The 13,653-nt window shown below is 43.4% G+C and overlaps 1 protein-coding gene across 5 annotated transcripts in view; it reads right to left on the bottom strand.

The window, feature by feature from the left end:
- LOC124609653 (exonuclease mut-7 homolog) overlaps positions 1–13,653 on the bottom strand; it is a 244,638-nt gene that overhangs the window by 217,823 nt on the left and 13,162 nt on the right. For all 5 annotated transcript variants that reach the window (XR_006979496.1, XM_047140093.1, XM_047140091.1 and 2 more), the window contains exons 2-4: positions 5,574–5,645; positions 5,301–5,474; positions 1,124–1,261 (exon numbers count right to left, since the gene is read on the bottom strand). Coding sequence is in view for 4 of the 5 variants with exons in the window: in XM_047140093.1 (XP_046996049.1) it covers positions 1,124–1,261; positions 5,301–5,457 (295 nt within the window). In the remaining variant the exon portion in view is untranslated. The remainder of the gene's footprint in view (positions 1–1,123; positions 1,262–5,300; positions 5,475–5,573; positions 5,646–13,653) is intronic.

Below are 13,653 nucleotides of genomic sequence, written 5' to 3'. Positions count from 1 at the left end.
GATGAAAATGCGACAATGTGCCATGTTATCGAGCATCAATTGTTTGTGACTTGGCTGAAGAACATTTTGGACAATTAAAATGAATGATCTGGCCGTCCAGATCATCTGACATGAATCCCACTGAACACTTATGGGACATAATGGAAAGGACAATTTGTGCACAAACTCCTGCACAGGCAACACTTTCGCAATTATGGACAGCTATAGGGGCAGCATGGCTAAATATTTCTACATTGGACTTCCAACGACTTGTTGAGTCCATGAATGTCAAGTTGCTGCACTAACCTGGGCAAAAGGAGGTCCAACACTATATTAGAAGGTATCCCACGACTTTTCTCACCTCAGTGTGTCATGACAATGCAATATAATGTCTCTCATGAAATGTGCTGTATCAGTAAAAGGACTGGCCCTCCAGAAAGAAGAAGTTGCAGAATTCAAGCACGTATTACCATCTCCCAGCAGCAACACTAAAGAGATGCAAATGATTTAAATGAACTAAAGTAATGCACATTCCAACTGGATATGATCTATCTGTAAACTGATAAGCAAGCAGCCACCATTGTGAAGGAAATGGCATTGCCCAGAAGAATGCTACAATTGCAGTACAGGGGTGACTAACAATTAGTTTCCTGCCTAGCAGTGCAGCACAGGCAGGCGGTGATTTACATATATTCTGTTCCGGTTTTTTCTTCCAATAGTTGGATTAGTTCTTAATTGCTTTATTATGTAGTGTTACTGCATTTAGTGGAAAATGAACACTCCTCACATGTCCCAAGTGATTTGAAAGGCATGCTGCAGAAAGGTTGGTCTAACTTTATGAAAAAGCCTGTAGTTGTTCCTGCACAGAGAGTGGGGGCTTGCTTCCTCACTCTTCAGTTTGCAGTGAGACTCTACATAACGTGATATAATATTAACATATATTTTGTTAAATAATAAAAAACCACATCAAAGCCCGCCTGGAAATCATGAGGAAAAGCACAACTTAGGCTCCACTATTTACGGCCTTCTTTATAGATAATAGCTCAGTCATTAAAACAAACATAACATTTTTAGTGTCAGCTTTACTCACAAGTTGCATTCAAAATATATTCTATCATTATTGGAGATGACACAGTTCACTTACCTGTATATGCTAAAGAGTTAGTTTTAGCTTGGTAGAAATCTTCACTATTTAACATTATCTGAAGAGCTGTAATATAGGGGTTACCAGCAGCAGCAAAACAATTGTGCAGCATTTGTCTTACAGCATCGCTCTTCTTCCCTAAAACAAAATCGTTTTTAACAACAGGAAGGTTTGTATATTAACAACTGCATTAGAAAAGATAGTAAACAAGCAAAGCGACATTTGATTCCATTGAAATCTCACTAAAAATTTTTAATGTAATTCTTAAGATCCACATGTGAAATGAAAATAAGTATTTATTTCACATACAATAATTTGTTTTAATGGTCTTCAAAATTAAGAACAACTCAGTAAACAAAAATCAGATCAACTTTCACTGACTGCAAACAAGTGAAATTGAGAATTTCATCATATTTAACAAAGAACATTGCCCCCACATAATTAACAGAAGTTCGATTTGTCAAGACTATGTATGGGTAAATAAATAAATCAGATTAAGTGGACTGCTTTTTGCATAACAGCTCTTGCAAATATAAGTAATACTAAGTACTATGAAATTCCAAACAACAGAGGGAGGAAAAACAAGAATACAGAAGGAAACAAAGACTATATCTGATAATGACATGATTACTGAAAAGATGCACCAAATAGCTATGTATAATTAAATACTCTTTATTCAGAACAGACTGTTTCGGCAGTTATCACCATTGTCAAGTACATCTAGACTGATGTGACGTCCATATTACATCGTAAGTGAACTGTCTTATAACTGTCACTGTTGGGTAGTTCCATAAGTAATGGAATGACACTTGGTGATAGTTTTTGCACAATAAGGATAGTAAAGACGAAGGATCATGATAAAAGACAAAAAATTTGTATTTTCTACACAAGCAAAGGAACACAAGTTACGTAATTTAATAGTTGAAGTTTCATTCATATAATGAGACTTATGTAAAAAAAACTTTCTGGTAATGGAATGACAATTCAGACATGCATATTGTTCTCATTTATAATGCAACAATAATTCAGCTCGTTCATTTCCTATCAATATTCACAAAAATTATACTGTGAAGAGAGATAAATGGGAAACAAAATGACATAGAAGATAAATGCATGACACTAATATTTTACTAACAAAATAAAATAAATAAATAAATGAATAAATAAAATTGCTGGTAACAGAATGTCACTTAATAGTAACAGAATGATACTTTCACTTGAAAATTACCAGTTTTATTCTGCACTGCTGATTGGGTAGGGAAAATGGTACTTATTCCTCTAATCTACAGTAGGTGCAGCTAGTTTCTCTACAATTTGGTCTTTTTCTACCCAACATTTATCTTCCTTTGAGGGAAATATAAATATCTTTCGATTTGCATCATTCTTTCTAAGAAATGAAATTTCATAACCATCTTCAACATAAATCACCTGCCCCACAAAAAATCTTTATCTGTTTCTTACAGCATAGGAAACCAAAGTTGAATGATTGATCAGTTTTCTTTGGCTGAAGATCGCTTTTTGAAATTGTGCACAAACCTCTGGGGAGATAGTGAGTAATGCTGGTACTCAATAATATATGGAGCAATAGGTGTAACAGCATGGGTGGTTTTTGTCTGCTCTATTGGAACTATTCCCATCCACATTTGATCCAATTCCTCTGTATTCTTTGAAATTTGCAAGGCAAAGATATAAAAAAATGTTTATGCCATGACATCTTTCACGTGCAGCTTTTGCAAAGTCCCCAGCACCAGATAGTTTGTGTTTCCCAGCTTTGCAGATATTCCAGACTGTACACTTTACAGTTCCACAGTCCCACCCACAACACCTTTGCAGTGTGATGTGGCAAAGAAGTTCCATGAAATATTTATTCTATAGCATTCTCTGAAAAATGTCAAGTTGGCAAACAGGAACGGCTGCTTAAATTGACCGGCTGCACTATCACTTGTGAATGTGACAGATTCTACCTCTGGGTTCATGGATATAATGTGCTCTACAATTTTACTTAGGAAAGCACACACTGAATATTTATTACGATCAAGTTTATCACTAACAACAGCACAAGACTATCCATCATTTTGTGAGTCCCAAACAAATGCTGTAAACAAAGTAAGTTGTTGTTTTGACCAATGGGCACTCTGGACTTCATTCTGTAGCTGAACAGTATAATTTTCTGCAAAATCTACTTGCAGCAAGATGATGATCTTGTTTGCAGAATTCTTTTTGTTTTCAAAAAAATTTGATTGTTGTCTTTTAATAAATGTATGTTGTAATAATTGGGGTAGCATGTTTGAAAGAGCATCAAGACTCTGACCAACAGTACCATGAATCTCTTTCAGAGTGATTCACTGGTTCACTGTTTGCCATTGGGTCCATTTGATCAGCTTCTTCATTAAGTTCTCATCCAAAGAATACTTAACTTCCAAAGATACATCTGCACACTTTTCACATTTTGACATCATGCAAACATCTTTCTCTTGATTTCAGACTGTTGTGTTAATGAAGTCAGAAAATGTGGTTCATTATCATATAATCTTTCATTCCAGGAGTTTGCCATGATATGTTATCTCGAACATAAAAAAATAGCAACAGCTGCTTCTGTGCTTGGATTTAGGCATTGAATCTGATTTTTCACCTGTTGTTCACTTACTTAAACTCCATGAACAGCAACTAATTCCAAGAGAACTTTCTTGGACTTCTAGGGAAACAAGTTGCCACACGTTTAACTGATTTGCTTAATGTAGCAGGTGATTTACATGGACTATTTGTGTAGGTGACGCAAGCATCACTACCATTGCCTTCGCTGCTGGCTCTAACTTTATTTCTGAATTTTCTTTGATCAAGTTCCTCTTTTTCTCTTTGCTTCTTAAGTTGAGCAGGAGTTAAAAGGCTGGAAGTTTCCTTTCCCTGTCCTTCCCCTTAATATCATTACTTAATCCTTTCTCCTTCAGTCATTTCCGGTACTCTCTCATTTTCTCAGCTGATGTGAGGGGCATGATAACAACTACAAAAATGAAATATCTTGTTTGAGAATTGTGGAAACACTGTAATTGTTAAAAATAATTAAATGTCTTATTTTTAAAAAAAACACTACAAAACATTGTTTATATTGAATATGTTTTCTCTGTAGTGAGACATGTATCTCATAAATCTGTTTTTCCATGCCTATTTTCAGGAGTCTACAAAATTGCATTGACCTTGAAAAATAAATTTCACACTTTTTCGGTATCGGAATAACAGGAGATAGCAATAAAAAATAAATCAGCCTGGGGACTTTACTAATTAAATAAAATCAATATAAACTGTCGAAATGGGCTGACCTAAGATACTTGTAAAGTTTCTCATGTATATTCTGTTAATAAATTACTTTACAATGCATTAGTGTAGTACTTTTGAAAACTTTCTTAGAGGGTCTAGAAGCTGAAATTTTAGACATGCTATAAGGCCATTTGTTCAGTCCCAGCACTTCTTAACATGAAAATGAAGCTTCAAAAAAGCGTTTCAGCTAACAGAAATGGTAATCAGAATTGTAATAAGAATATTTTTAATTTTTAAAGTTTGTGCCCATATCCATGTTCTCATGGAACAGCCCTGTTTTGACAAGATGGTTCATTTTATCAAAACAGTGACAGTTTTAATACAGTTCACTAATGACATAATACGGAGAAGAAGAAAATGAAGAAGAAAAAAATTGTATCATAGCCAATACTTTCATGTTTCACAGGGAATAACCTGGAACTCATCTGATCAGAAACTGAGTACTGATTGTGGTAATAGATTGATCTGTAGAATAGCACCAGTTCCACGTTAGGTGGGAAGGTGATTGTTAGGTTGAGATTTGGCAAACCCAATGAATGTGAATGTAAAATAAAGTTGATCTGTACTGCGGCTTAATATTTACATTTGCACCATATGCAACACACTTTGCAGTAATTAATGCACTTTTCACTATAAAAGCTGACACTGCAAGGTAAATTCAGAAAATTTATATTACATAATGGACAAGTCTTTGATACACATTTTGATACATATTACATACATTTTTCAAACAAACTGTGACAAATGCAAGGGGGATTCAACACAAAACTTTTACCCACAAATCATTTACTTTGTAAGGGAGCTTAAAACAACTAATTATTGAATAATTTCAACAACTATGTGGCACAATATAAATACTCACATCGACGCCACATTTCGATTAGTTGTTTGATCCAAGCAGAAAGTGCATCATCTGGTTGATGAAAGCCTTGCGATTCATCGTGGTACTGATGGAGGAGCGAGCTATCAATCCATCTCCCATCTCGTCTGCCGCCTCTTCCCCTTCCTCCATATGCCATTATGCTAATGAGCAGTTCTAATAAGAGAACAAATTGTAATTACAGAGCTTGGAAATTGGTGCATTATTTTTTAGATAAGTGCATCCTTGTGCTTCAGAAAAAAAAACTGAGCTTACCGTCTTGCAGATTTATGTTTTATACATATGACCAGGGAGAAAGACAAAGGAACCTGACAAGGTCATGATGTACTGAAACAAAGAATGCTAGTGTTAGTAGACAATTCTATTTTGTACATCACTACAATTAATAAAAATTAGAACATATAGTAAAGATTAAATTCTGTGTAGAAGATTAAGATCGTTACACAAAAAACAACATACAAAAACATTCAATTTTTTTATTAGGAATAACTAACTACATTCATGGCATTTAGTTGAAAACACAATTTCAGAGTCTTTTAAAACATGAACAAATACTTCAGACCAACAAAATAACAATGCTGACAGGAATATGAACACTACCCTGCAGAATATGAAATGGAGTAAGACTTTTGAGCCTATAGCTACTTCTACTGAGGTTCTAAAACATTGTTACACACAGAAAAAAAGTATTAACAGATACCTCAGGCATCTGTTTGAGTAGCAACTCTGAAATACCTGAAGAGGCGACACAAACCTGGTTCATATCCATTCGCAAAAAAAAGAACACACGAAGAATGACAGATGTATCACCTTAAGATTGAGTGTATTTGTTTTTTAAATAAAGATTTGCTGACACAGGCAAACTGAGGAATTTAGAAATTTCACTTCTCGCTCTGTTCACTTTCCTTTGAATATGGACAGTTGGTTGGTTTAATGATTAAAGGGAGCAAACTATGTGAGGTCATCAGTCCCTCCTACCTGGAACAACCAAGTCAAGAAAACTACACACCAAAGAAGGAACTAGATAATGAAACCAAGAAAAGAAAACTCCAAAGTCTACTGAAGATCAACAAAGTCTAAAGTAATGAACAAGGAAGAAGACAAGGCGGGAAAGGAAGAAAGGCAAGCAAGATGCCCCATCCAGGGAGCAGCCAGAGGCCCCCCCAGGGCAGAAAGTACGATGGGGGACATACCTGGGCCACTGTTGCAGGAGGTGGAATTCTCTATCTGGAAATGGGAGACGGTAGTTTGGGTGCTCCTGGGTGCAGCACACCGGATGCGTGACACGTAAGTGATCAATTGTTGCTGGCACAATGGTGGAAGCCCTGCATCTGCTAGGAGACTGATCAGAGGGCTAGTCCAAAAAGCCCCAGCTGTCAGTCTTACCCCACAGAGGTATATCAGGTCTAGCATCTGTAAAATCAAAGGTGATACCAAGAAGTGGGCAAAACTCCTGTAATCTAGGCAGGACTGGACCAATACTGTGTACAGCTGCATCAAGAGTAGGGCGATCTGTGCCCCAGCTGGTGTTGCTAAGACATCGGAGAGCATTGAGGTGTGGCCGTCCATTGACGGAGATGGGGAACCCATGTCAATCAGGCATTAAAGATCAGTCCTGCAAAATCCAATGAGAGTCCACCACGTCAAGGGATTGGCTGTCAAGATATAGATCTGGGTGGGGATGGACTGTATGGTGATGACATAAATGCGTAACTTTTTTTTTGCTTTGGAGTGCAAAATTGCTAAAGTCATAAGTGCCCATATGTAATGAAAAAAAAAAAAAAAAAAAAAAAAAAAAGCCAACAATTACTAACTAAAAACCTGAGGCAAAAAAGACTAAAACCCAACTAAACAACTTTAAATAGGAGCAGCTAAGGACAAGGATGCCCCTAGGGAATATTTCTCAAAACATAGTTGAGATGGTGGAGGTCCCCGCAGGGGAGGGGGGGGGGGGGGGGATGATGAAATTTGTTTTGCCATGCAGCTGCAGGCAACGATCAACAGAAGATGTGTCATCTGCTGAAATATCTGACAAAGTAGACAGCAAACATAAGATGTTAACATAAACATAAAAAAATGGGCACTGGATCAGAAAGTGGCACACAATGTAGGGTCGAGAGCAGCAGGCACAGAGTGGGGCAGGGTCACCAGTTAATATATGGCAGCGACTAAAACAACAATGTCCTATACACAACTGGGCTAAAATGACCTCCTCGCGACCTGTGGGCTGAGAGGAGGTCGACATGCTATTGGGAGAGGTATAATGTCGCGGAGTTTGTTTCCCTGGAGAGAAGACCACTGTGCACTCCAAAGGGATAGTACACGCCGACAGACAATGACACGAAGTTCATCCATGGGAACAGAATGACTAGCAGGCCAAGGGAGGAGAGGTGCAGCATCAGCAGCCGCATTCCATGGCATGCTCATGTGACCAGGAATACCACATTGCCTCCCCCCACAGTAAGCGAGTAGAGGTATTCTTGGATCTATTGTACTGGAGGGCGGACTGAGTACAGCATGCAAAGACTCTGAAGAGCACTGAGAGAATCTGAGCAGATGACACAATTTGCAAGCCCGTGTCACTGGATGTACCACACGTCCTGACAGAGCGTAGAGCTCCATGGTAAAAATCTAGCACTGGTCAAGGAGTCAATATTTAAAAGAATCATCGCCAAATGCAATGGCGCACGCCATACCCTGATTGGCCTTGGAACCATCGATGTAGACAAAGACACTGTCGCTAAGCCGCATGTGAAGTGCGAGGCACTCACTATGATACAGCAGGCCAGAAGTAGTGTCCTTGGGAACTGAATGGTTGGTTGGTTGGTTGAGGTTTAAGGGACCAAACAGCAAGGTCATCAGTCCCTTGTTTCAAATATGCTCCATTCCCCTAATGGGACATCTCAGTAAAGTCAAAACAATAAAACGGAAAAAGGTAAAAACGTAAAAGGGCAGTCATGTTGTCATTGGTAAAAAACAAAATGAGGGAAGTCGGCAAGACAACGAACCCAACGCTATGCTGAAGCAGCATAGGCAAGGCCACCTGTGACTTAAAAGATGCAATCACTAGAATGTAGAAATACGTATGGGAAAAGGAGACTAACCAATCCTTTAAAAAAAAAGAAGGTAAAAACAGAGTAAAAGGGGAAGAAAAGAGGATCTCAGTCAGGGAGGTGAATCGGGAATCTCCAAACATGGTGTACAGTGGGAGACACCCAAACACTCACCGCCCTGCCCCAACACCAGAGAGAGATTAAAAACCTTAAAACTGAGAATAAAATCCACTTTCCCAGAGGAAACCGAGAACCAGAGAGACAATCCGGGAATCGTCAGCCAACATCAAAGGTAAAGTGTGGGGGAGTCTGTACTTAGCATGCAGAGCCAAAAGAAGGGGGCATTCAACCAAAATGTGGGCTACTGACTGGAAGGATCCACAACCACAAAGTGGGGGTGGCTCATCACGCAAAAGAAAACCATGGGTCAGCCTGGTATGGCCAATGTGGAGACGACACAGTGTGGTAGAGTCCTTTCGGGAGAGGCGAAAGGAAGAACGCCACGGGCCTGGTGTCGCCTTAATCGCACGAAGTTTATTAGACAGGGGAGTAGCCTCCCAAGAATTGGCCCATGACTGTGCGAAGTGGGATTTGATGTGAAGCCATAAATCCGCTGCAGGAGGGGTTACAGAAAACGGGGGGGTAAGTGACTGCTCCCCCAGCCGAACGATCACCAAGCTCATTACCCGGGATACCCACATGGCCAGGGACCCAAAGGAAGTCAATGGAACAAGCAGCACGGTGAATATCAGCGAGATGGTCATGGATGGCAGAGACCAAGGGATGGCACGAAAAACACCGGTCAATAGCAAGAAGGCCACTCATCGAGTCCGTACATAACAAAACACGGTGGTGTTGGGACTGTTTAATAAAGGTAAGGGCCTGGGAAATTGCCATCAATTCCACAGTAAACACCCCACATGTAGGTGGCAGCAGATGATTTTCCGTTCCAACAGAGGGCGTGAAGGCATACCCAACATGATCAGCAGATTTAGACCCATCAGCGTAAAAAAACAACAGCATCCCGAAACTCCCATAAAATTTGGCAGAAAAAGGAACGGAACACCACCTGGGGGATGGAATCTTTCGGACCTCGGCAGAGATCCACCCGAATTCGAGGCTGAGGAACTAACCAAGGAGGGGTGGAGGGGAAGGAGCAAGGAAGACAGGACAAAGAAGGAAGCTGAAAATCACGGCAAAGAGACGCAAGGCGGAGCCCAACCGGTAAACCCGCCCGAGGGCAGGAGTCAGGTGGGCGACGTCCCTGGTCTGGGAACAGGATAGAATAGGAAGGATGAGTGGGAGAGGAACGGATAGTGAGTGCATAAGACACCAGAAGCTGGGACCGCCGAACAGAAAGGGGGGGGGGGGGGATCCCAACTTCAACCAGGAGACTATCAACAGAGCTAGTAGGGAAGGCACTGGTGGCCAAACGGATACCATGAGGTGGACGGGATCCAGCACGTGCAGTGTGGAAGGAGCAGTTGAACCATAAACTTGACAACCATAGTCCAGGCGAGACAGAACTAGAGCACGATAAAGACGGAGAAGGAGGGAACGGTCCGCACCCCAAGAGGAGTGGGCAAGGAAGCGAAGGACATTGAGTTTACGGAAACATCCTACCTTCAGGCGTTTGATATGGGGCAGCCAAGTGAGCTTGTTGTCGAAAAGAAGACCCAGGAAACGAAACTTTGAGACCACAGGCAATTGTCGTGCAGCGAGATAGAGCTCTGGATCAGGGTGGATCGTAGTACGGCGACAGAAGTGGACCATCCGTGATTTTAAAGGAGAGAATTGAAACCCGTGTGAGAAGGTCCATGCAGAGGCACGCCGTATAGCTACCTGGAGCTGCCGTTCTGCAGATGCCATCGAGGAGGAACTAACCCAAATGCAGAAATCATCCACATACAGGCCAGGGGCAACCAAGGGACCGACAGAGGCCACAAGTCCATCGATAGCAATGAGGAAAAGAAGGACACTCAAGACAGAACCCTGTGGGATGCCCGTCTCCTGTGTCTGTGGAGAACTAAAAGCAGTACCAACTCGAACTCTGAATGACCAATGGATCAGGAACTGGCGGATAAAAATTGGGAGTGGGCCCCGAAGATCCCACTGATGAAGGGTAAGTAAGATGTGATGGTGCCAGGCCGTGTCATAGGCCTTGCGAAGGTCAAAAAACACTGCAACCAAATGGCGGCGCTGGGAAAAAGCCTGCCGAACTGCGGATTCCAAGCGAAGTAAATGATCGATTGGAGACTGTCCCTCTCGAAAGCCACACTGGTAAGGGGACAATAGATCCCGAGATTCGAGGACCCAATTGAGCCAACGGGCTACCATCTGTTCAAGTAACTTACAAACAACATTGGTCAAACTAATTGGCCAATAGCTGTCAACAGATAGGGGGTTCTTACCAGGCTTAAGGGCAGGAACCACAATGCTATCCCTCCACTGAGAAGGGAAGTCACCCTGGAGCCAGATACGGTTAAACACCCGAAGATGTTGCCGTTGTGGAGCACTGAGATGTTGAAGCAGTTGGTTATGAATGGAATCTGGGCCAGGGGCCGTATCATGAGAAGAAGATAGAGCAGAAAGAAATTCCCATTCAGTAAAAGGTTCGTTGTAAGATTCTGACTCACAAGGGGTGAAACATAAGGTGGAAGCTTCAGCCCGCTGTTTTTGGTGAAGGAAAGCAGCTGGATAGGAGGCTGACGCTGATGCCACTGCAAAATGGGTCGCAAGATGTTCTGCAAGAACGAATGGGTCCGTACAAATGCCATCTGGCAGGTGAAGGCCTGGGAGGGTGGACTGCCGATGGCAACCTTGGAGAGAGCGAAGGGTAGCCCATACCCGTGACAGAGGGAGAGTAGAACCAAGGGAAGAAACAAATCGTTCCCAACATATCCGCTTGCTCTGTTTGATTAAATAACGGGCTTTAGCGCGGAGGCGTTTAAAGGTAGTAAGGCTGGCTACGGATGGGTGCCTCTTAAAGTGTTGCAAAGCTCGACGGCGATCACAGATGGCAATGGCAATGGCCGTACTCCACCATGGGACTTGTCGGCGACGAAATGGTCCAGATGAGCGCGGGACAGCAAGGCTAGCAGCGCGAACAATCGCGTCAGACACATCACGTAGGACGTCATCAATACAACCCGACAAAGAGGGAGAAAACACGACGGATGGAAAGGCACTGCCCCACAAGGGATGATGAGCATTAAAATCCCCAAGGAGGAGGAAGGGAGGAGGAAGCTGCTGAAGAAGGGCAGTTAAGGCAGCAGGTGTAAGAGTCCTGTCAGGAGGGAAATAAAGATTGCAAACTGTGACCGCAGAGTCTAAGTGGACCCTAACAGCAACCGCTCCAATGTAGTTTGAAGAGGAATCCACGTGATAGCAATGTCTGTACGGACCAACGTACAAACGCCACCAGAAGCCCGCAGGGGTCCGACCCGATTTCGACAGAAAACACGGAACCCACAGAGGGTCGGTGAGTGAGCATCAGTAAAATGAGATTTCTGGAGAACCACACAAGCTGCAGAGTAGGACGAAAGAAGGGATTTCAATTCCAGAAGGTGGCGATAGTATCCATTACAATTCCATTGGAGAACCACAGAACGATGGTTTAAATGGGGGCTGAACGCACTAAATCCAGTCATACTGCCGGGTCCCCACCCGTCACCGACAAGGAGGGGGCGACATCCATGAACGACAGGTCAGAATCCGGTTGTGAAGTCGGGGAAGGGACCTCCAGTGACACCAGAGGCTGTTTGTCCCGGGACTTATGTTTCTTCTTCTTTTCAGGCTGAGATCGAGGAGGGCTGTGTGGCATAAAGGAGCCAGCTGCAGCAAGATCAGGAACAGAAAGAGACCGGGCGACCTGGGGGCCGACAGACCGCGGCTCTCGCGGTCATCGCGCGGCAGCAAACCTTTGGCCTGGTAGGTGCCGGGAAGGAGCATCCAGGGAGAGGCGCCCTTGACCGGCAGACGCCGAAGGAGTGGGACACTTCTCCGGCTGGGGAGGGGGAGCAGCGCCCAGAGGAGAAGGTGTGGGAGCCGCAGGGGAGGGGGAGGAGAGGGGTCCGGGGTGGGGGTAAGGAAGGGGGAGGAAGGGGTGTAGATGTAACCAAGGCGTAACTAGATGTCATGGACACAGGGTGAAGTCGCGTATATTTCTTACGGGCCTCTGTGTAGGTTAAACGATCGAGGGACTTATACTCCTGTATCTTTTTTTCCTTCTTATATACTGGGCAATCTGGTGAACGTGGAGAATGACTACCATGACAATTTACACACACAGGAGGAGGAACACAGGGACTCCCCTCATGGAGTGGACGTCCACAGTCACCACAGAGAGGGGCCTGTGAACAGCGGGAAGACATGTGTCCAAAACGCAAGCACTTAAAACACCTCATAGGAGGTGGGATGTACGGCTTCACATCACAGCGATAGGCCACAATCTTAAATTTCTCAGGGAGGGTATCCCCTTCAAAGGCCAGGATAAAGGCACCAGTATCAATACGATTGTCTTTAGGACCCTTCTGAACACGCCGAACAAAGTGAACACCCCGCCGTCCGAGATTGTCCCGTAGTTCCTTATCAGTTTGAAGGATGAGGTCCCTGTGAAAAATCACACCTTGTACCATATTTAGAGACTGGTGGGGGGTAATGGACACAGGAATTGTGCCAAGATGGGTACAGGCACGAAGGGCCACAGATTGGGCAGCTGAAGCAGTTTTTATCAGCAACGAACCCGATCGCATCTTACTCAGGGAGTCCACTTCGCCAAACTTGTCTTCAATGTGTTCCAGAAAGAATAAAGGTTTGGTATTGGTGAAAGTATCTCCATCAGTCCTGGTGCAAACTAGATAACGGGGGAAAGGTTTTGCCCCTAGCCGACGGGCCTGACCTCCTTCCTAGGGGATAGCCATGGAAGGGAAGGCCGAAGGGGCAAGAGAAGCAGCACTTGAGGAATCAGTTCCACGCAGAGAGACGGCCGCAGAAGAACGGCCAGAGTTCTGGACCAGCATGCGTTTCATTTGCATATTTGCATAGCGTCCGCCCTGATACCACCCACTCCGATCAGGGGCTCCCTCACGGGCGCCACCCAGCCACAGCAAGGGCCGTATCACACGGCGGCTATTGCCGGGAGTTCCGATGCTCCAGGATGACGAGCAACCACTCCAAGGCATGCATGAGGAGGTCACAGCTCAGGTATCAGAAGTGTGATCCCTGTGTGTTCAGGGTGCTCAACCAAAAGGGTACATAGCGACCCCACCACACGGGCTGGC

The sequence above is a fragment of the Schistocerca americana genome, chromosome 1, assembly GCF_021461395.2.
Source record: "Schistocerca americana isolate TAMUIC-IGC-003095 chromosome 1, iqSchAmer2.1, whole genome shotgun sequence".
Classification (NCBI taxonomy): Eukaryota; Metazoa; Arthropoda; class Insecta; order Orthoptera; family Acrididae; genus Schistocerca; species Schistocerca americana.
Note: the sequence above shows the minus strand (reverse complement) of the source record. Positions and strands in the feature narration are given on the sequence as shown.